Source organism: Myotis brandtii, unplaced genomic scaffold (genome assembly GCF_000412655.1).
Source record: "Myotis brandtii unplaced genomic scaffold, ASM41265v1 scaffold405, whole genome shotgun sequence".
In the NCBI taxonomy this organism is placed as follows: Eukaryota; Metazoa; Chordata; class Mammalia; order Chiroptera; family Vespertilionidae; genus Myotis; species Myotis brandtii.
The window spans coordinates 1,765,127-1,789,032 of NW_005365553.1; the positions used below are offsets into that span (position 1 = coordinate 1,765,127).

Sequence of the window (23,906 nt, forward strand, 5' to 3'; positions counted from 1 at the left end):
ACACCGGGTTTCTGGAGTGAAGAGATGCACGAGGAAGTAAGCCTGAACCTCCGTGTTTTTCCCTTTTTGGAACATATGAAATTCTTAAACTGCTCAAGGTTGAATTTAAGGAGTTAAGCAAAAGGTGTGCTGAAAACAACGTGGAGGTTTCTGTAGTCTCGTGTTTCAAAGAGAGGAAAAAAATAGAGTTCAGGATATTTCAAAGCGGGGCCCAGTAAGTATCTCAGGCTCTCAGTCAGGGTATGTGGAGGGCTGTACTCTAGAGCTGTGGGGGCAGCTGGGACAGAGGTAGACTGAAGCTTCCTAAAACTGAAATCCACTCTCAGCTCAGTCCTGGATTAGATGAAGGCATTATGTTTGTACTCTAGTTGAGTGGGGAAGATGACAATATTATTTTGAGATTGCATATATTTTTATACACAATGTATAATATTCAATTAAAAGAATACATGAGCACATAAACACCGAAAATAGGTCCAGGAGCTTTAAAAAATAGACAATAAAAAGTAATATATAGGATATAAATTATCATCATTTAGAGCCTTTGAGTTCAATTAATAATGGCAGGATATAAACAGGACCCAGAAAAAGGTGGGGAAAACTGCGAGGATAATTTACCCATATCCCTCCAAGAAACAGTTATATAATTTTGGATACTTTGTGTTGTAAATAGCAGAAACCCTATTTCTAATTCACTAAAACAATAAAGAGAATTCACTGGCTCATTAACTGAAAAGTCCAAAGATGGGCTAGGCTTCTGGATGGATTTGTTTCTGGGATTCACTCTGTCATCAAAGGAAGCTCTGCTTTGCATAACTATAAACCATCCCTATTAGCAGCAACTTGGCTGCAGTAATTCTAGACTTCACATGTGCCCAGTTCTTCAGAAAATAGAAGAGGACTGCTGTCTACTAGCTTTCTCAGAATTCTGAGAAACATTCTAGATCTGACACCTCTAGGAAACATTTTTCTCAAAACTGGCACAAATTGGTTTCTCTGTCAATTACTGGACATATTCCTCTGACCAATAACTCAGACAAATGAAATAAAGATGCTTTAATTGGTTTAAAATAATCAAAGCCCACTCCCAGAGCACAGCACTATGCATTCCAAAAACAGAGGAAGAAGTATTGGGGAAGCACAATCAATAACTACAATAGGGGTTTTGAATAAAATGTATGCATCGTGAAAGAAACAACATGCAATTATTTTTCTAAAAAAACTACAAACAAAGAAAAAATATAATCATTTCAGGTAAAGTGACCATCCTAGAAGAAAATGTGCTACAGGAAACAGAAGAAAATTTCTTACAGCAAATGTTGGGAACTCTCAAAATTTAAGTTGAATGTTAAATACATGCAAGGAGAGATATAAAAGACTAGCAACTTGGAAAATAGTATAAACTAAAAGTGGATATTGATAAGTCAAATAAAAAACATTGGAAAAAATAACTACACTACTTGATTAATCTAAATTTACAAATAGATCAGTGTAGAATCAACATGGGTTCCAATCAATCTGTAACATTGGGAAATTCTTAGAAAAATAACAGCAGAAAAAGATAAAGAAATAATATTAAAAACGGCTCTAATATATACAGAGGCCACAAATTGAAGATTAAATATGTCAATACTGGTGTCCTCCGAAGTGGAGAATAACACAATTAAAATAACTATTTTCAAAGATGTAATAAAAAAAAAAACTTCCTTGAGATAAAAGAAGATATCTGCCCGTGACAGCTCTAGGAGGGGGGAATGGGTGGAGGAATTGAGTAAAAAAGAAAAAAAAAAGGGAGAAAGAACTCATGGACGTGGACAGCAGTGTGGTGATTGCAGGGCTGGGGGGATGTTGAAAAGGGGAGGGTAGAGGTGGAAGAGAGTATAGGGAGGATAAATGGTGACAGAAAAAAAGAAAAAAGAAAGAAAAAGAGAGAAATCACCAAACTAAAAAGAAAGAAAGAAAGAAAGGAAGAAAGAAAGAAAGAAAAGATATAAACATGTTCATCAAAAAGTCTTGCTCCAAACCATGAAAAACTGTTGGCAGAGAACACATAAACACATGCTGGGGGAGATTACTGAATTTCAAGAACCAACCCCTCTTACTACACACACAAAGAAAATCCCTGGGTTTTAAACTCAGAAAATGGAAATCTTCCTCAAGGATAAAGTGTTAATTTGATCCATAGGTTCAAAGCTGTTTTGCTACAAATCTCAAGTTCGTGTGGATGTAGATGTATATTTGTGTACATTATATATGCACACTCATGTACATATAGAATTTAACAAGGACTTAAAAATTTATACCAAGGAACTGTGGGGGAGGAAGAAATTTTTCTCTACCCTCAAAGTTTTTTTGACTGGTCTAATGGTCAAATAGACATGAGACAGATTAACAAGAGGAAACAACCAAATTTAATACATGCATATGTATGGAAACCCCACATACATGAGAGATTCAGAGACCCCCACATGCAGGAGAGGTTTAAAGACAGAACGGGAAAATGGATATATAACACATTCTGAGCTAGTGATGAGATAAGATGCTTTGGGGGCTTCAGAGGGTCCTTGAATGATGATAATAAGAGCAGATATTTAAGAAACAGAAGTCTGTCCTATTCTACAGACAGGTTAAAAGAGGTTATTTCTGATAATCTCCCATTATGGGCAAAGCCTCTATTACAAGTTCATCCAGGAAGTTAAGGGAAGAGCAAAAGTTTCTCCTGAGCATGAAGCTAATGCTGCCCTTAGCTTTAAAAAATCCACTTATCACCTTGGGGTGACTAGCTCGGAACCCCTACAGAACAAAGGGTGAATAATACCAGAACACTCCCGAAGAAGATGAAGGGACTTGCCTTACTAGCTGTATAATTATCTAGAATAATTATGACCATGTAGTATTGGTACAGGATGAACAAATACACACATTTAACATGATAGATAATCCCCAAATATATCAACCTATATAACAAAACTTGATTTATGACAGACTTGGCTGGCAGATCAGTAATGAAAAATGGACTTTTCACTCCATAGTGCTAGGATAATTAATTAGACATAAAATAAAAAAAGAAATTGGACAACAGACTTATACGTATGCAAAAGTAAATTTCAAGTGGATTTTAGACCTATATATAAAGTGGCAAAATTATTAAATTTTAACAAGACAATAGAAGAGAATCACTTAAATATCTTAGGTAAAGAAAGAGTTCTTAAGACATAGAAAAGGCAGAATAGAAAGGGGGAAAGATGGGTAAAACTGACAAGTAAAACCAGTGACTTCTGTTTACCGCCAGGTAATTTTAAAAAGTGTTGGTGAACTTTTAAAGCACTTAGAACTCGTAGGCATTGTTTGTGGGACTACAGATCAGTACAGTTGTGTTGGAAACAGTTTACATTATCTCATGAATAGTCCCAGCCACCTCCCTTCCTTGATGTGCCCCAGAGAAAATGAGGCATGTGAACGCTGGGACAAAGTGTAAGAAATCTTTGCAGCAGCACACTTCGTAAAAGTGAGAACAAACGGACAAACCAACCCTGGAAATAACCCAAATATCATTCAGACACAGAATGAATGAATGCTTTGTGGATACATTCCACTGAACGTCAGAAACTTTTGTAAAGGAATAAATTGCATCCACTGCAAGAGCATGGATAAATCTCAGGAACAGACATTGAGGGGAACAAAGCCAGTCGTGACGAGATACATAGGATATAAATGCAAAGTTTGAGATGATGAGATGATTTTGCAGGCATTGAGCTAGAAAAAAACAGAGGCAGAATCACTGAATAAATATAAGAGTTGGATCTTTGAAAAATCAAAACCAAACCATAAGCCAGATAAAGCTGCCTAATGTAATCAAGAAACAAAGTAGAAGAAATACAAATACACAGACACAATGAATAATGTATTTGTTTCCTATGGCTGCTCTAACAAATCACCACAAAGCAGTTTAAAAGAACACAAGCTTAGGACCTCACAATACTGCAGGTTACAGGTGTCAGCGGGCTCAGCTGGTCATCTGGCTCCTCTGGCCCAGGGCTCACAAAGAAACGTCAGGGAGTCAGCCCAGCTGGGCTCTCACCCCGAGGCTCTGGGGCAGAATCTGCTGCCAAGCCCGTTTACGTGCTGGCAGAATTCATTCCTGGTGCCTGTAAGGCTGAGGCCACTGTCTCCTTGCTGGCTGTCAGCAAGGAGTCTCTCCCAGCTCCTGCATTCCTTTTCCACCTGCGCCTCCATCTTCAAACCAGCATCAGTGCGTCAAATCCTTCTCTCTTACTTCCCACCTCTCTCCCATTCTTTCTGCTACACTCTCTGACTCCAGTTGGAGGAAATTCTCTGCTTTTAAGGGTTCAGGTGCTTTGACTGCATCCACCAAGATAATCCAGAAAAACCTCTTCTCAAGGTCTAGCCTTAATCACATGGGCAAAGTCCCTTTGTCATATAATGTAACATATTCACAAATTCTAGGAAATAGGGCGTGAGCATCCTGGATGTCAGTGGACAAGGAGCATTCATCTGCCCACTGTAACAAAATGAGAAGGGAGCTGAGCATCCTGGATGTCAGTGGACAAGGAAGCAGCATTCATCTGCCCACTGTAACAAAATGAGAAGGGAGAAATAGCCATCGATGCAGGAAAACATAAATTCAATTGTAAAGCTCAAATCTATGCACATAAGCGTGAAAACCTACTGAAATAGATGTCTTTGTAAGGAAATATAATTTCCTAAACTTTACATGAGAAGAGGAAGAAAAAAAATCAATTCAGGGAAAGGAATTAAGAATATCAGATGTCCCTCGAAAGCACTGGTCCAAATGGTTTCACAGTTGACTTTTTCAAATGGTCAAGAAATGGATAATCTCAATGTTATCTACATGACCCTAGAAAGCTGAGAAACGGGTGTGCCAGGTATTACTTATTGGTATCCAGCCTCTTGTCTGACCATCTGGGTTCTCCTCTGCATTTCAAGGGTCTGGAAGCAGGGCTTCTGCTAGCAGGGTTCTGGTGAGTTTTGCCAAGTGGAGACACTAATGCAAGATTAAGAAGGAAGAGGAAAGAAGAAGCCAACGTCTGCTCTGGCCGTGGTGGCATGCCCAGGGCTGCTGAGAGCTGGCTCGTGAGGGGGGTGCCAGGGGCAGTGGTGGCCAAGCAAAGGCAGGGATATTTCTCTTTCAGGGGCTGCAGCTGCCCGTATTCCCTGATTTCAGCATGAAACAAACATCTTTTGTGCCCTTCCAGCCCTTCCCAATAAATTGGGACCCAACCTCCTAGTTTAACCCCCTCTCCGCTTGAAATGCCCTGAGTGGTTTCTGTGCTTTCTATTGGAACCTGACAGATACAGAAGGAAAGCTTCTGAGCTATTCTTATAAAGCCCACCCGGAGTCACCACATAATTTGATAAACAGCATAAAAAGAAAATGACAAACCAGTTTTATTAATGACTGTCAATGCAAAACCTCTAAATAAAATGTTAAATAAAATATTAAAATAAAACAGAGTTTAATGAATAATCTTATAAGTAATAAATCATGGGGAACTGGGGCTCATCTCAAAATCATTTATCATATTAATATGTCAAAGGAGGACAAGGGAATGAAATAACAGTGTAAACTTTCCAAATAAGGAGACAAATTTGTTTTTGATGGTAATGTACCTATTTAGCCCCAAAGAATCAGCTGAAATGCTATTAGAAGCATTATGAATATTTGATAAAGTGACTGGTTACAAAATTAATTTATAAAATAAGTAGCTTATATTTTTAAAAAACAGTAACTGATATGAAAGAAAATATCTTAGTCACAAAGCCAAAAGAAAGAGAGAGAGAGAGAGAGAGAAATAACCCCTCCAAAAAGCTTTTGAAAATATGTAAAAATGCATGAAGAAAAATTTATAACACTGGTGAGGGGAATAAAAATAACCCTGAAGATATGAAAAGTTATACCTTGTTTTTTGGTTAGAAAGCTCAACATTGCTAAGATGTTAGTTCTCTGTAAATTAATCTGCAAAGACCATATACTCCCATCAAAATACCAAAGTCTTTTATTTTTCACTCTTTGAGTCTGATAAAATAATTCTAAAATATAAATTTGGGTGAAGACTGAGAGAAAAAAAAGTAATGTGGGAGGTCTAACTGTACCCCAAAATAAAATGTAGCATGAATGCTACGGTAATTCAAACAGTATGGCACTGATGTAGAAATAGACTGCTGACAATGAGACAGAAGAAGAAGTCCAAAATAGACTCAAGTACCTATGAGAAATTGGTATGTGATGCAGTTGACTTTTCTAATCTGGAAACATGTACTTCTTATTATACAGTAATCAGATAATTAGCTACTTGCATGACACAAATTTAAATAAAACCAGATCCCTTTTTCTCTTATATCAAAATAAATTCCAAATTAGTAAAAATGTAATGTACAAGTAAAAATTATAAATATTAAAAGTGCACATGATTGAATTACTTTTTATTTTTTCATGGAGAATATTTTTCTAGGAATATATACAGAAACTTTAAAGGAAAACAACTGATATATTTTGAACATAAATATTAAAATTTTTCTTTTGGACAAAATAGATGAATGGATGGATGAATAGATAGATAAACAGAATCAAAAGAAATTTTTTTACTGATAAAAAATATTTGTAAAATATATGTGAAGCAAAAGAATTGAATCCTTAAATATACAGAAAAGCACATCAAAATCAATGTGAAAAAAATTAACAAGTAATCTAATATAAAAATGGTCAAATGATACCATTTGATTTTAGCACACTGAGACTGATTTCAGATTCCAGAACTGTAAAAGAATAAATTTGCATTTGTTATAATTTGTTACAGCTGCTATAGGAAATGAATATACTAATCTTAGCTCCAACATGTCCTAGTTCTGCTAATTTGTACAAGATAATATTTTTTTAAATATATTTTTATTGATTTCAGAGAGGAAGGAAGAGGGAGAGAGAGATAGAAACATCCATGGTGACAGAAAATCATGGATTGGCTGCCTCCTGCAAGTCCCCGAACTGGGGATTGAGCCCACAACCTGGGCATGTGCCCTTGACCGGAATCGAACCTGGGACCTTTCAGTTCGCAGGCCAATGCTCTATCCACTGAGCAAAACCGGCCAGGGCCAAGATAATATTTTTAATACTCTTTCCTCATCTCTAAAATGGGAATAAAAAAATGTCTATTCCATGGAGTTGTAAAAAAAATTGTCAAAGAATATAAACAAACAGTTAAGTGAAAAAATTACAAATGGTTAATAACCTTATGAATATTCCTAATATTCTTCAAAATTAATACAATTCAATTTAAAATAATGAAACACTTTCTCATTAATCACATTAGGAAAAATTAAACTAGTCTATAATCCAATTGTTGGCAAAATAAAATACAGTAACTGATATACTTGTATAAATACAAAATGGTACAATGTTTTGGAGGTAAATAAGCAATTTGTATACAAATGTTAAATTCATATATTCCATAAAGGAAGATGTGATTTTCCCTGCAGATTTTATTTATATCTTTAACACATGTTTATTGCAAACTTGTTATGTGCCATTCTCTATGTTAAATCCCTAGGATAAAAACCAAGACAGTCTTAGCTCTTATGTTACTAATAATCTAAAATGTGGCATCGCTTATCCTATATAATAAAAGCCTAATATGCTAAGTGTCTGGTCGACTGGTCAGCCATTCAACCAATCAAAGCATAATATGCTAATGCTATGCTAAGGCTGCTCAACTGCTTGCTATGACGTGCACTGACCACCAGGAGGCAGACGCTCTGACTGGTAGATTAGCTTGCTGCTGGGGTCCTGCAGATCCAGACTGAGTGAGATGGACCAGATACACCCTGGATCCCTCCTGCAGTCCCTCCCCAGCTGGCCAACCTCCCTTATCCCTCCCTGGCCCTGATCGTGCACCAGCGGGGTCCCTCAGCCTGGCCTGTGCCCTCTCACAATTCAGGACCCCTTGAGGGAAGTTGGAGAGACGGTTTCGGCCTGATCCTGCAGGCCAGGCCAAGGGACCCCACTGGTGTGCAGATTCGTGCACCATGCCTCTAGTAATGATTAAAAAACAAACAAAACTAAGTTATGGGATAATTTTTTGAGTTGGTAATCCATACATGATACCATGAAATTATTAAAGACAATGAAATAAATATAACTTTACTTTGTGGGAAAAATTCATGAACTCTCCTGAAGCTGAAAAACAAGCCACAGAATGTATGTATACTAGCATTTTGTGCCCCCTCCCAACTTATAAACACACACACACACACACACACACACACACACAAATGCACTCATATATCTTTTAAAATAAAACACCTGGGAAAATACACACCTCATTTAAGAGGTCACCTCTAGGAAGTTGCATGGAAAAGGTGGGGGATGTCAGATTGTTTCTCTAAGTTTCATGGAAATTCCAAATGGTTTATTTGTTTCTCATAATCATATATTACTTTTGACTAAAAGATTCTTTTAGAAAGAGTTCTTTCAAAGGGTCTTCTGTATTTCTTCCCACAGCACATTGGGATCTGCTGTTGAACTCCAAGTTCCCAGCTCCCCCCAGGGAACGGATCCCTGCCTAGTTAAGTGACCCAGCCAGCAGGGTGGATACAGGCAATACTATTTGCCTCACCAGGACTCACGCTGAGGGTTGCACTCCTTAACTGTGTGGCAGTCCATCTCAGCTGGAATTGATTTTATTCCTGAAGCTGAACACCTTCTGACATTGTTGACTGAGTCTCCCCTCACCTTTCTGGTTCCTCATTCTAGAAGTCGTCATTGCTGTTGCTTAGTGTTTGAAGGTGCCAAGGGGAGAGCTACTGTTCATTTTACAATCCAAAGCAATCATAAGGTGCTTATTTTAATATTGTTCCCTCTTTATTCATTGCCTGAGCCAAAAAGGAAAAAAAAGTGGCCTTGACACCTCATTTGGCAAACAAACCCTTTCCGGCATCCACGATGGCTCCATGGCAGCAGGGCCACGGGCATCCTCAAATAAAAAGTCTCACACAGAAGAGGTTTACAATTCTGTGAAGGTTTTATCATGGCATTTAAGTAGTCTGATATTCGACAATGCAGTCAGACCTACAAATATGATGGATTGTATTTTAGGAACAATGATTGTTTTCAGTGGGGGGGAAAGGCCTCCACAGACGGATTGATACTGCGCTCCATGCTGCCTCTTATGCATTAATCATGAAGTATCATGCCTATGCAAATGTGTAGAAGCCCAATTAGGCAGAGAGCACAGAGCCCTGGGAATAATGTTATGAGCGATTGGGCCTTTGAAATAACACTCCTTGGCCAAATTTTCAAAAGCATAGCAGATTTGAGATGCTTTTTTACTCTTGAAAACAGGTGTACAATTGTTTTCTGAGTGCTTATTTCATGCCTTCCACCTTAAAATAAAGTTTTCTCCCACTTGGCATGATTTTCCCTCGTTGCTCAACAGGAGTAGTGGAAATTCTGAATCACTGACAAGAAAATAAAATGTTCATTCAAAATCTGGACGTGCTGAGAATACTGAGAATACATCAATATTTGGGGCTTTTGCCACACATTTGAATGTTTCATATATTCAGTTTTCCTCTGGCAAATTCTGCCATTTCTTATATTTTGTGTGATCAATCAAAATATTCTGGTTTCTATTTTGCAAATCCTCTGCACACAATGCAAATGTTGTGAAGAGGAAACAAAATTCTGGAAGACAAGCTCTCACTTTTATGTATTACTTCCCATTTTCAAACTTTATTTTGCTAACTTGAAACTGCTGATGTCTTACCTCTGGCTCTTATTTTCATTAAACCCTTGCTGGAGCTGCTCCAAAGATTTGAGAAGTCTGCTATCCCCCATTTATACAGATTGGGGCAAAAGTAGGTTCACTGTTGTTCCTATGGGAAATAATGTAATCATTAATCCTATATAATAAAGAGCTAATATGCTAATTAGACCAAACAACCATCCGGATGACCTTCTGGATGAAGCCGTGGATGTGAAGAATTTTGTGCATTGGGCTTCTAGTCTATAATAATAGAATAAACTGTGTTTTGTGTACTTGTGGTAGACCTACTTTTGCCAACCCTGTATGTCTCTATCTAAGGTGATCATTTTAAATATGGTTATTATGACACTGCTGATTGTTCAGATTAGGCAGGTAAATTGTCAAATCAAGTGTTGCCACATAAGAAAAGTTCATAGGTTAGGAAAAAAGACTAAAAAGATTTTTTTTTGCAATATACTGTAATTCTTATCTCTAGCTCTCTAAGTTAACCAAAGCTTCAGACATATATTCGAACATTTTCTTATTTGACTAGAAATCAGCTTAGGCTTTATTTATTTAAAAAAATTCCCACTATTCCAACAAAATTACTCTAAGTAAATCAGTGATATTAAAGTAGCAAATACTTCAGAAAATTCTATAACTTATGACTTTATAAAGATTACCAACTATTTTTGAATTTATAATTATTGGTAAAGCATTTGAAGTTATAATCTGTGGCAGAGCATTTGGCTGCAGCTCAGGTTTTTAAAACCCCATTTCCCTCATCAAAAATATCTAGGAAACAGCTGATTGATAGGTCATTTATGATACAACCCTTGCTTCCAATAGTGCACTCACTGGTGGCTGAGGATTGGCAGGGAATGGGGAGGGGAGGGAGCAGAAAGGAGGGAGGTAGGATAGAAAGAAAAGGTAAGACTAGAGTGTCAAATGGGGGAGAGAGAGAGAAAGAAGACTTTCTTTATGTTTGGCAGTTGAAGTTAATGCCTGGAAAACTGTCCTTTGGGAGGAGAAAAGACTTCTTGACTTTTAAAAATGGTGTTAATCCACGACTCTTTTATTTTTTCTTTCTGAATGCCCCTGGCTATGTGAGCAGCACTTCCAATTAGATCTGGTTGAAAAGTTTGTACAGAAATCTAAAGCCTTCCAAATGCATTTTATTATGTTAGGCTGGTCAACAAAAGATTAGCTTCTCTTAGCCCAAACCATACTATGGCCTTGGTAAGTTAGTCCAGTAGATCTTTCTTGGCATCGCTTCTTAATCCTAGAAATGGTATCATCCTTGCTTCTCTCTGTCTTTGTCTCTCTCTTTCTCTTACACACACACACACACACACACACACACACACACACAATATTAATAATTAAAAAAAATTAAGTAACCACTGCTCTTCACTCTATGAAGACTGTAGAAAATAAATTTTGTGTAATCATTGCTTCAAAGAAAAACTCATTTCTAATTACATTATTAAAAAATCAGGACCAGAAAGTGGACTCTGTAGGGCATGTACGATATCTCCTATGACTTTTGAGTGGCTATAGAAAGAGAGCTGCACCCACTTCCCCAAAGCAGGATCCACTATATAACGGGGGCCCTACTCTGATCTCTAAGCAGAAAACATTCCCCTCCCTGCTGTCATCCCTGAATTCAGAAGCCTTCAATGAGAATGATCAAAGAGCCAGAGAAAGGCCATGCTACATCTTCCCAGGTAAATATCTGATTCCCATTTCCTGTAGGTTTATTCAGGTGTTTTCCGTTTCCATGGCAAACAATGAAGTAGCAACTGGAGAAATAAGGTGATAGAAAATTATTATGTCAAGTTGAAATTTGTCAAACAGAAACTAATAAAACTTGACAATACTTCAGAATTTTCTGTTCTATACGAAAAAGTATATATAAAAGGGTCTTTTGTGTCACTGTTTTGCTTGTTTGCTCGCTTTTTGTTGTTGTTTTGATTTTTGTGTTTACTATGCAAGACAGGTGTCTCTTCCCAATATGGTTGGAACGAAGGGGCAAAGTGATGCTTAGAGATGAGAGAGAAGTAAAATCATATCCTTGAGAATATATACCATAACCTGTTAAATGGGATTCTTTCAGGCAGGAGTCTTTGCCAGGGAAAGGTGGTGATCATTCCTCACAGAAATGCAGGGAAGAAAGGACAGATTTAAATTCACCAGATCACTCCACCATTCCACACCATCCCTTCTATCAAAAAAGTCCTCTAACACTGATTATAGCAGATCCCATGTTATGATCCCATAACCAGTTCATTGCCAGCAAATTTGCTCCATCTATAACACAACCTTGTCCTCTCTTATTTAGCTATGGTAGAATGTTGTACATTTACTGTCTCCCCTACTTTTGCTCACTCTATCTATCCTTGATTTCCTACATAGAATAGCAGCCATTCCCAAAGTGTTGTCCAGGGACTCTTGGGCGAGTTTCAAGTCCCCTTCAAGCTCAAAACAATGTTTTTGTAATGTTATTGGTCTATTCTGCTCCTATTCTCTCACAAGTGTGTAGTAGGCCTGTCTAGAAGCAACATGAAGTGTGATATCACAACAGTTTGAATGCAGAAGCAGATACAAAATTCCAGCTGTCTTTTATTAACAGGAATTTACAACAGATATAAATCAATACCCATCTTCTCACTAATTTTTTTTAAAAGCTAGTGATTTTTCATTAAAAATATATTACTTGTGTTAACATATAATGGGGTTATTTTTATTTTAAGCTATGAATAAATATGTTTAAAATTTATGAGTTTTAATTTCTAATATGATACATGCTGACAGAAATAATCAACATGAAAAAGTTCTTTGGGATCCTCCATAATTTTCAAGAATGTTAAGGGATCATGAAACCAAGAAGTTTGAGACTCCTTGTCCTACAAAGCAAGCAGAGCAGAGTTGAAGTAGGAAGGGACACCTTTATCTTTAGTGCCACAAGGTACTTACAGATGAAGTGCATGTGGGCCTTGCTTTACAGCAATCAAGTGTATTAATATTAGACTTCACAAGGAAGGCAAATTATGTGGTGAAATTCAAACTATAAACAGGTTGTTATGAGATATTTTTAAGTGCACTACACTTTAATAGTGCAAAACCATAGGTACATTTTCAACTTCTAAGGACAGCTTGCTGAACACCCCGGCCCTGAATCTGGGTGGATTTAATATAACACTCTTTAGATATGAGAAAAATAATGGTGATTTAATTGGGCTTTAAAGACAATGAAGATACATAATCTGTATTCTGTATTTAGCCTTTTTTGTTTTTTACAAAAAACTTAAAAGTCAGAATAAGAGATGAGGAAAGTGAAAATGGGACTGGCTCTAGAAGAAAGAGATTAATATCCTTTTCAGAAGCAATTGATTTTAGCATGAGTTTTTTTTTAAGGTAGAAATAAGAAGAGCAAAGAATTATGCTAGGGGAAACTAAATCATTCTGCAAGGTTTGCAGCAGAGTACTGCTATTTGAGGTATTATTAAAAAATCAGAGGAGGGAAACTCGATTAAAATTGGTTTGGGGCTGGGGAACCAAGGTAATCAAGGATAGAGAAATAGAAGCCCAGAGTGGAGTTTGGGGCTCTGCAGAGAGAGCTGTTTGACTGGAATTAACAAATGGGATTGTGGTCCAGCGAAGAAAGGCTGATCTTGAACTGCACAAGAGCCAACAGCACTGACTGTCCTAGGAGAAGAAGAAAATAAATAGTTAATAAACAAGTCAACAAGTTGCATCTACTTAGTAACAAGAGCCTGGGGTGGCTCTGTGGGGGGTGTGTGTTGGTACCCAGGTGTTCAGATCCTATAGCACCCGCCCTCAATGACAGGGAGATTGCATTATTGATGGGCTCTGAAGGTGGTCTATCCTGAGGAGGAGGTTGAGGGGCCCAGAGGTATGTGATTTTTTAATGTCTCTCCTTTGCAGAATAAGGAATGTACATATACTTCTCTGATTTCTGGACTGCAGTTCTCATCCACAGAGTGACCACATTCACCCCTGAGTCCTGTTCTTGACAGCTATTTAAAGTACCATGTTTTCAGCAAAAGCTACTAATTCTGACATTTTATTTGCAGCCATTTGGATCAGTTGACATTTGACTGGCTCTCGAGTTTACTATCAGAAGACAGCTTTTGCTTCTCCATAGTTATAATATATGCTGAACTAATTCTTATGAAATTTTTCAAAATGTCATCATCTTTAGCCGAGGAAAGGACAAGAAAGATCTTTTATCAAATAAGAGCTTCTTACAGAGTTCAGCATTAGCTGAACACAAAAGGTTAGAGTGAAAAATTTGAGCCATCTGCATCATAGATGTGGCTGTAGTCTCCACTTAAATTTCCCATTTAACTTGTTCTACTTAATGTATTTCACATCTATTGGAGCTACTTAAAATCAAATTACTTAAGGGTACTGAAACTTTTTATGATTAAGCCATATGATAAAAAAGAAAAAAAGCATCAATCTTCCTATTTACACACTATAGGGTTCCAACCAATTTGGATAAATCATTTTCTAAGATGTAGTATCTAATCTGTCTATAATTCCTAGGTTATCCAGGGATTTTAATCACTTAGAGCTCATACATATAAATGCTCACACATAAACACACATTCTTCTGAATGCTTCTCAAGAAACAGAAAAAAATAAATATGGGAACTACATGTTACAAATAGAACTTAAACTGAGAAGCTTGATCATCGGATAGTCCACTTAAGCAAGTGTAAGGAAGCGAGGTGCAAAAACATACAATCAGATATTAAAGAGGAGATAAGCAAGCTTCTGTGAAAAAACAAGCCAGGACTGAGAAAAGTTAACAGACAAAAACCACATACATAAAACAGGTCCTCTTTTAATGAAAAAGTTTGAAGGAAATTTCAGGCTTCTTCATGTACTGCAGAGCCATAAGAAGCTTATTCAGGTAAGACATGCTAATGACGTCCTTTGTACCTACAGGTAGTGGTCAAGACACCCTTCACAGAAGGTTTCCTCAAAAAAGATAGTAAATCTGATGATTGGCACCCTGCAAAAGATACTTAAAATCACCTTACTTTTGTTACCAACTTAGAGCCATGAGCATAAGGGATCTACAGATAGCTTTCCTGGTGTGGAATTGTGTGTCTACTCTCCTTCTACTTACATAGCTGTCCTGGAGTCAAACTGTGTCCCAGATTTGTAGGTGTGTTCTGAGATTAGGGTCATAACTATATTAGAAATGAGTAATCTATATATATATACAAAAGCCTAAGCGACCATTACTGACTGAACGACCAGAATGACTGGTCGACCAGTTGCTATGATGCACACTAACCACCAGGGGGCAGACACTCAGCACAGGAGCTGCCCCCTGGTGGTCAGTGTGCTCCCACAGCCAACCTCCCATGGTCTCTCCCCGGGTCTGGCAAGCCCCCAAGCCCTGGCTGGCAGCTGGTAGGCCCTGGCTTGCCTAGCCCCAATAGGGACTGGGTGAGACAGCCCTGATAGGCCCTGATTGCCCGCCAGGCCTAGAGACCCTACCCGTGCAGGAATTTCATGCATTGGGCCTCTAGTATCCAATAAAACTTTTTAGAACAAGAAATGATTTTAAGAGTACTTTACAAATGTGCAACAAGGAGAGAAGATCCTGGGAGAGTGGTGAAATAAACAATAGAATTATTCCAATTACATTGTAAGACTCATATCCTAACAAAACAAAGAGGCTTCCTTTACCACTTAGTAGTGAACATTATTGTCTGACACTAGCTTTCTGTAGGGTCCCAGATAGAAGGTAGCTCCAGATCTTCTACATCAGAGGATCTTAAAATGTTTCGTGCCATGGACCTCTTGAGACCTGGTAAAACCTGTGGACTTTTTTTTTTTTTCAGAATGATGCTTGTACAAAGGCAAACAATTATATTGAATAGGAAGCCCAACTTCAGAGCATATCTAGAATATACCCATATTATGTTTTTTTTTTATGGAATCTATGATGAGCCCTAATGAGAAAGGAAACTAATGAAAAATGGCCATTTAAAAACTCATTCTTCCATTCTTCATGATTTATTTGTTCTAACTATACTTTCCTTTATTGGCCATTAATTGAGTTATTAAATACTTTTCATTTGTAACAATGTCAGCTCTTTACATGGTCGAATATTCCCTGGGCGGGACTGCTCGTGGCCAGCACTGGCTTGATGCTGCGTGGTGACATGTAAATAATGCCATGAAGCTGATGGAGAAAGCATCGCAAGCACTCACTGGAGGACAGCAGATTCAGGGTATCACTGACATTGCTAGTACACCTTTATTTAGAATTCAATATGTTTGGATTTATTTCTGTGTATATCTGATCATTGGTTTATGTGTTATTCTTTGGTGTAGTTAATGAAATGTCCAAGGTCAACTTTCATCAAGGAACTGAGAAGTGTGGGCCTGACAGCCCTCCCCATTTATAGCCAGCGAGCAGATAATGAATGGCCCTGCTAGTACACAGCAGTAGGACAGTGGGTCAAACATGTGGCTGGGGCTCTGATTCCGGAGCCTAATTGTCTTAGATGGCTGGAAGAAGAGGAGATAAGGAGCTCTCTGTGTTTGCCTTGAAACGTTCCTTGTTTTACCTTTGAAACTGCTGGTTTTGCTGCCCAAATTGTTTGAGAAAACCAAATTGTCTAGAACTATTTAAAGCTGTAAAAAAATGAGAGGAAAAAATAGGGAGGTAAGAGATAAAGTTTAGAATAAGAGGAGAACATGACAATTTACACTGCCAGTATTTTTCAAATGTGTGTTACTTTTCTTTCAGTTTGGGGACATGCTTTCAGGTTTTGAAGTAGGTAAATACTTATAGCATTGCCTTATTTTTCTGACAATAAATGTGAACCATCCTTATACTAATGTGTGTGTGTGTGTGTGTGTGTGTGTGTGTGTGTGTGTGTGTGAAGGTAAAGTCATAAAAAAATACATGTGTTTAGTAAGTGGTTTTGTGGATTTTGAAGTGTGACACAACAGAAAGTCTGTGGAATGAAGAAAAAGGATGAAGCAATAGAAGACAAGAAATAAAAGGGTACAGAATTTGTTTTCTTTTCCTTCTATACAACTAGAGGCCCAGTGCACGGCATTTGTGCACTGGGAGTGGGGGGGGGCAGGGTCCCTCAGCCCAGCCTGTGCACTCTCACAGTCCAGGACTGCTGTGGAGGCTGGAGAGGCTCCGGCCACCGCTGCTGCACTCACCAGCTGTGAGCCCAACTTCTGGCTGAGTGTCTCCCCCCCTGTGGGAGCACACTAACCACCAGGGGGGCAGCTCCTGCGTTGAGTGTCTGCTCCCTGGTGGTCAGTGTGTTTCATAGTGATTGGTCGTTCCACCGTTCAGTCGATTTGCACATTAGGTTTTTATTAGATAGGATTCTAAAATCATTGGAACCAAAATAAAGAAAACCACAGAGAACAATGAGTTTCCCTTTCACCATGAACAGTGTGTAATTTGCTTTTTTATGAAAGGATCTATAATATCTATGACCAACTCTAGACAGAAGTATAAAGTAAGTGAATTATTTTCAAAATATTTCTATTTCCCTTTCTTGGGTCTTTAGTCTCCATTTGGGTTCAGCCATAATACATACATTGCCACTCAACTCAAGCCTCCTGTAAATGCCCATGTGGGTGTGCTGAAACTTCTCCAAGATCCCTCAAAATATACTTGTCCAGTATCCCAGACTTTTAGAGCCCCAAATGTGACAAGAGTTAGTAAAATCTTGAAGAAAAAAAATATCTAAATCACACGATTAAGTTGTCTTTAAACTAAATAATCTATACTAATAAAAGGTAATATGCTAATTAGACCAGACATCTTCCAGGCAACCTTCTAGGTGTCCTGCCTGACAAAACCACATTGGCAGGGCAGAGGCAGAGGCCGTTAGGGGTGATCAGGCTGGCAAGGGAGAGCAGTTAGGGGCTATCAGGCAGGCAGGCAGAGAGGTTAGGGGTGATCAGGCAGACAGGAAGAGAGGTTAGGGGTGATCAGGCAGGCAAGCAGAGGCAGTTAGGAGTGATCAGACAGGCAGGGGAGCAGTTAGGGGCATCAGGCAGGCAGGCAGAGTGGTTAGGAGTGATCAGGCAGGCAGGCAGGTGAGTGGTTAGGAGCCAGTGGTCCCAGATTGTGAGAGGGATGTCCTAGTGCCGGTTTAGGCCCAATCCCACAGGCATTGGGCCTAAACCAGTAGTTGGACATCTGTTAGGGTCCAATCCCAGCAGATCCAGGGGTTCCCAAAGGTGTGGACAGAGTTGGCGAAGAAGGAATGAAACAGAAGCAGCCGCGTTCAGTTGATCAGCATAGCCAGGTTCTCTGGCCAGGTTCTCTAGTCAGGTTCTCCAGCCAGGTTCTCCTTTTATTCTCCTGTTACATCTGTATTTATACCATTTTTTTTTTAAAAAAGACACATTTATTCAGCATCATGATCAGACTATTACATTTAGCAATCAACAGCATGGGTGCAAAAAAAAAAAATCTACATTAAAACCCTTGGTTGGAATGCTTTACACTTTCCACAGAACAGAAACTAAATAACCTGTTATACAATTAGTCAGAAATACAGTCCTCGAGTTTTTTTTTGCCCATTCACATGAGTATTGTCTAACACATGTCTTCTTTGTAGCAGCTAGGCCCTGCCACCACTGTGCTTGGCTGAGTTCACAAATCTGTTGTAACCTGTAGCTTCCCTGTCACTTCTCTGGCTCTCCTCTCCTGCTAAGCTTTGTTTCCTGGCAGTAATTAAAACCTTCTGCCACTGCCATAGCTACTGCTGCTGCTGGAACCGCCATAGCCACCTTGGTTTCGTGGTTTGGCAAAGTATTGACCTCCACCACCATAAGGGCCAGAGCTTCTGCCTCCAAAGTTTCCTCCTTTCATAGGCCCAAAATTTGAAGATTGATTGTTGTAATTGCCAAAACCATTGTAGCTTCCACCGCCTCCAAAATTGCTTCCATCATTACCAAATCCATTATAGCCATCCCCACTGCCACAATATCCACCGCCACCACGGCTGCCACCAAAGCCACCTCGACCACTGAAGTTTCCTCCATGACCAAAGTTGTCGTTTCCACCAAAACCACCTCCACGACCACCTCCGAAGTTTCCAGAACCACTTCGACCTCTTTGGCTGGACGAAGCACTAGCCATCTCTTGCTTAGAGCTTTCCTGCACAGTTGTGGCCATTTACAGTATGGTATTTTTGAATGACAATCTTGTCTAAAGAGTCATGGTCGTCAAAGGTTACAAAAGCAAAGCCTCTCTTTTTAAAAAAGAAAAAAAGCATCAATCTTCCTATTTACACACTATAGGGTTCCAACCAATTTGGATAAATCATTTTCTAAGATGTAGTATCTAATCTGTCTATAATTCCTAGGTTATCCAGGGATTTTAATCACTTAGAGCTCATACATATAAATGCTCACACATAAACACACATTCTTCTGAATGCTTCTCAAGAAACAGAAAAAAATAAATATGGGAACTACATGTTACAAATAGAACTTAAACTGAGAAGCTTGATCATCTGATAGTCCACTTAAGCAAGTGTAAGGAAGCGAGGTGCAAAAACATACAATCAGATATTAAAGAGGAGATAAGCAAGCTTCTGTGAAAAAACAAGCCAGGACTGAGAAAAGTTAACAGACAAAAACCACATACATAAAACAGGTCCTCTTTTAATGAAAAAGTTTGAAGGAAATTTCAGGCTTCTTCATGTACTGCAGAGCCATAAGAAGCTTATTCAGGTAAGACATGCTAATGACGTCCTTTGTACCTACAGGTAGTGGTCAAGACACCCTTCACAGAAGGTTTCCTCAAAAAAGATAGTAAATCTGATGATTGGCACCCTGCAAAAGATACTTAAAATCACCTTACTTTTGTTACCAACTTAGAGCCATGAGCATAAGGGATCTACAGATAGCTTTCCTGGTGTGGAATTGTGTGTCTACTCTCCTTCTACTTACATAGCTGTCCTGGAGTCAAACTGTGTCCCAGATTTGTAGGTGTGTTCTGAGATTAGGGTCATAACTATATTAGAAATGAGTAATCTATATATATATACAAAAGCCTAAGCGACCATTACTGACTGAACGACCAGAATGACTGGTCGACCAGTTGCTATGATGCACACTAACCACCAGGGGGCAGACACTCAGCACAGGAGCTGCCCCCTGGTGGTCAGTGTGCTCCCACAGCCAACCTCCCATGGTCTCTCCCCGGGTCTGGCAAGCCCCCAAGCCCTGGCTGGCAGCTGGTAGGCCCTGGCTTGCCTAGCCCCAATAGGGACTGGGTGAGACAGCCCTGATAGGCCCTGATTGCCCGCCAGGCCTAGAGACCCTACCCGTGCAGGAATTTCATGCATTGGGCCTCTAGTATCCAATAAAACTTTTTAGAACAAGAAATGATTTTAAGAGTACTTTACAAATGTGCAACAAGGAGAGAAGATCCTGGGAGAGTGGTGAAATAAACAATAGAATTATTCCAATTACATTGTAAGACTCATATCCTAACAAAACAAAGAGGCTTCCTTTACCACTTAGTAGTGAACATTATTGTCTGACACTAGCTTTCTGTAGGGTCCCAGATAGAAGGTAGCTCCAGATCTTCTACATCAGAGGATCTTAAAATGTTTCGTGCCATGGACCTCTTGAGACCTGGTAAAACCTGTGGACTTTTTTTTTTTTTCAGAATGATGCTTGTACAAAGGCAAACAATTATATTGAATAGGAAGCCCAACTTCAGAGCATATCTAGAATATACCCATATTATGAATATTTTCTAAAGCTGGGGGCCAGAGAATCTCCTGATGAGCTGGATTTGGCCTGAGAGAAGGAATGTTAAAAACAGCTCCAAACTTTTCAGACAGAACAAATGAGAGGATGGAGTGTGCATGAACTGGACACATAGAGAGATACAAAGGGAAGCAATGGTGGCCTCTTGCCTTTGGTCATTTCTCCTCATCTTTAGGCATTCACTAATTTTGGTGATAGTCACTGGGCTATCTTTTTTTTTTTTTCCTGCAGATGGAATCTATGATGAGCCCTAATGAGAAAGGAAACTAATGAAAAATGGCCATTTAAAAACTCATTCTTCAACGCAATGTGATTTATTTGTTCTAACTATACTTTCCTTTATTGGCCATTAATTGAGTTATTAAATACTTTTCATTTGTAACAATGTCAGCTCTTTACATGGTCGAATATTCCCTGGGCGGGACTGCTCGTGGCCAGCACTGGCTTGATGCTGCGTGGTGACATGTAAATAATGCCATGAAGCTGATGGAGAAAGCATCGCAAGCACTCACTGGAGGACAGCAGATTCAGGGTATCACTGACATTGCTAGTACACCTTTATTTAGAATTCAATATGTTTGGATTTATTTCTGTGTATATCTGATCATTGGTTTATGTGTTATTCTTTGGTGTAGTTAATGAAATGTCCAAGGTCAACTTTCATCAAGGAACTGAGAAGTGTGGGCCTGACAGCCCTCCCCATTTATAGCCAGCGAGCAGATAATGAATGGCCCTGCTAGTACACAGCAGTAGGACAGTGGGTCAAACATGTGGCTGGGGCTCTGATTCCGGAGCCTAATTGTCTTAGATGGCTGGAAGAAGAGGAGATAAGGAGCTCTCTGTGTTTGCCTTGAAACGTTCCTTGTTTTACCTTTGAAACTGCTGGTTTTGCTGCCCAAATTGTTTGAGAAAACCAAATTGTCTAGAACTATTTAAAGCTGTAAAAAAATGAGAGGAAAAAATAGGGAGGTAAGAGATAAAGTTTAGAATAAGAGGAGAACATGACAATTTACACTGCCAGTATTTTTCAAATGTGTGTTACTTTTCTTTCAGTTTGGGGACATGCTTTCAGGTTTTGAAGTAGGTAAATACTTATAGCATTGCCTTATTTTTCTGACAATAAATGTGAACCATCCTTATACTAATGTGTGTGTGTGTGTGTGTGTGTGTGTGTGTGTGTGTGTGTGTGAAGGTAAAGTCATAAAAAAATACATGTGTTTAGTAAGTGGTTTTGTGGATTTTGAAGTGTGACACAACAGAAAGTCTGTGGAATGAAGAAAAAGGATGAAGCAATAGAAGACAAGAAATAAAAGGGTACAGAATTTGTTTTCTTTTCCTTCTATACAACTAGAGGCCCAGTGCACGGCATTTGTGCACTGGGAGTGGGGGGGGGCAGGGTCCCTCAGCCCAGCCTGTGCACTCTCACAGTCCAGGACTGCTGTGGAGGCTGGAGAGGCTCCGGCCACCGCTGCTGCACTCACCAGCTGTGAGCCCAACTTCTGGCTGAGTGTCTCCCCCCCTGTGGGAGCACACTAACCACCAGGGGGGCAGCTCCTGCGTTGAGTGTCTGCTCCCTGGTGGTCAGTGTGTTTCATAGTGATTGGTCGTTCCACCGTTCAGTCGATTTGCACATTAGGTTTTTATTAGATAGGATTCTAAAATCATTGGAACCAAAATAAAGAAAACCACAGAGAACAATGAGTTTCCCTTTCACCATGAACAGTGTGTAATTTGCTTTTTTATGAAAGGATCTATAATATCTATGACCAACTCTAGACAGAAGTATAAAGTAAGTGAATTATTTTCAAAATATTTCTATTTCCCTTTCTTGGGTCTTTAGTCTCCATTTGGGTTCAGCCATAATACATACATTGCCACTCAACTCAAGCCTCCTGTAAATGCCCATGTGGGTGTGCTGAAACTTCTCCAAGATCCCTCAAAATATACTTGTCCAGTATCCCAGACTTTTAGAGCCCCAAATGTGACAAGAGTTAGTAAAATCTTGAAGAAAAAAAATATCTAAATCACACGATTAAGTTGTCTTTAAACTAAATAATCTATACTAATAAAAGGTAATATGCTAATTAGACCAGACATCTTCCAGGCAACCTTCTAGGTGTCCTGCCTGACAAAACCACATTGGCAGGGCAGAGGCAGAGGCCATTAGGGGTGATCAGGCTGGCAAGGGAGAGCAGTTAGGGGCTATCAGGCAGGCAGGCAGAGAGGTTAGGGGTGATCAGGCAGACAGGAAGAGAGGTTAGGGGTGATCAGGCAGGCAAGCAGAGGCAGTTAGGAGTGATCAGACAGGCAGGGGAGCAGTTAGGGGCATCAGGCAGGCAGGCAGAGTGGTTAGGAGTGATCAGGCAGGCAGGCAGGTGAGTGGTTAGGAGCCAGTGGTCCCAGATTGTGAGAGGGATGTCCTAGTGCCGGTTTAGGCCCAATCCCACAGGCATTGGGCCTAAACCAGTAGTTGGACATCTGTTAGGGTCCAATCCCAGCAGATCCAGGGGTTCCCAAAGGTGTGGACAGAGTTGGCGAAGAAGGAATGAAACAGAAGCAGCCGCGTTCAGTTGATCAGCATAGCCAGGTTCTCTGGCCAGGTTCTCTAGTCAGGTTCTCCAGCCAGGTTCTCCTTTTATTCTCCTGTTACATCTGTATTTATACCATTTTTTTTTTAAAAAAGACACATTTATTCAGCATCATGATCAGACTATTACATTTAGCAATCAACAGCATGGGTGCAAAAAAAAAAAATCTACATTAAAACCCTTGGTTGGAATGCTTTACACTTTCCACAGAACAGAAACTAAATAACCTGTTATACAATTAGTCAGAAATACAGTCCTCGAGTTTTTTTTTGCCCATTCACATGAGTATTGTCTAACACATGTCTTCTTTGTAGCAGCTAGGCCCTGCCACCACTGTGCTTGGCTGAGTTCACAAATCTGTTGTAACCTGTAGCTTCCCTGTCACTTCTCTGGCTCTCCTCTCCTGCTAAGCTTTGTTTCCTGGCAGTAATTAAAACCTTCTGCCACTGCCATAGCTACTGCTGCTGCTGGAACCGCCATAGCCACCTTGGTTTCGTGGTTTGGCAAAGTATTGACCTCCACCACCATAAGGGCCAGAGCTTCTGCCTCCAAAGTTTCCTCCTTTCATAGGCCCAAAATTTGAAGATTGATTGTTGTAATTGCCAAAATCATTGTAGCTTCCACCACCTCCAAAATTGCTTCCATCATTACCAAATCCATTATAGCCATCCCCACTGCCACCATATCTACCGCCACCACGGCTGCCACCAAAGCCACCTCGACC

General features: G+C 39.4%; 1 protein-coding gene and 2 long non-coding RNA genes across 3 annotated transcripts in view; 2 read left to right on the forward strand and 1 right to left on the reverse strand.

The window, feature by feature from the left end:
- Nucleotides 1-18,090: 18,090 nt before the first annotated feature.
- On the forward strand, nt 18,091-18,279 carry LOC106727327. Its single transcript, XR_001363493.1, has 2 exons — nt 18,091-18,125; nt 18,209-18,279. It is a non-coding gene; the product is annotated as an uncharacterized LOC106727327 (long non-coding RNA).
- LOC102246353 (heterogeneous nuclear ribonucleoprotein A1) overlaps nt 18,202-23,906 on the reverse strand; it is a 12,079-nt gene continuing 6,374 nt past the window's right edge. The window contains exons 2-3 of the mRNA XM_005873293.2: nt 23,517-23,537; nt 18,202-18,964 (exon numbers count right to left, since the gene is read on the reverse strand). Coding sequence (XP_005873355.1) covers nt 18,544-18,964; nt 23,517-23,537 — 442 coding nt within the window. The 3' untranslated portion in view covers nt 18,202-18,543. The remainder of the gene's footprint in view (nt 18,965-23,516; nt 23,538-23,906) is intronic.
- Nucleotides 23,160-23,806, forward strand: LOC106727326. The gene is made up of 2 exons (XR_001363492.1): nt 23,160-23,194; nt 23,278-23,806. It is a non-coding gene; the product is annotated as an uncharacterized LOC106727326 (long non-coding RNA).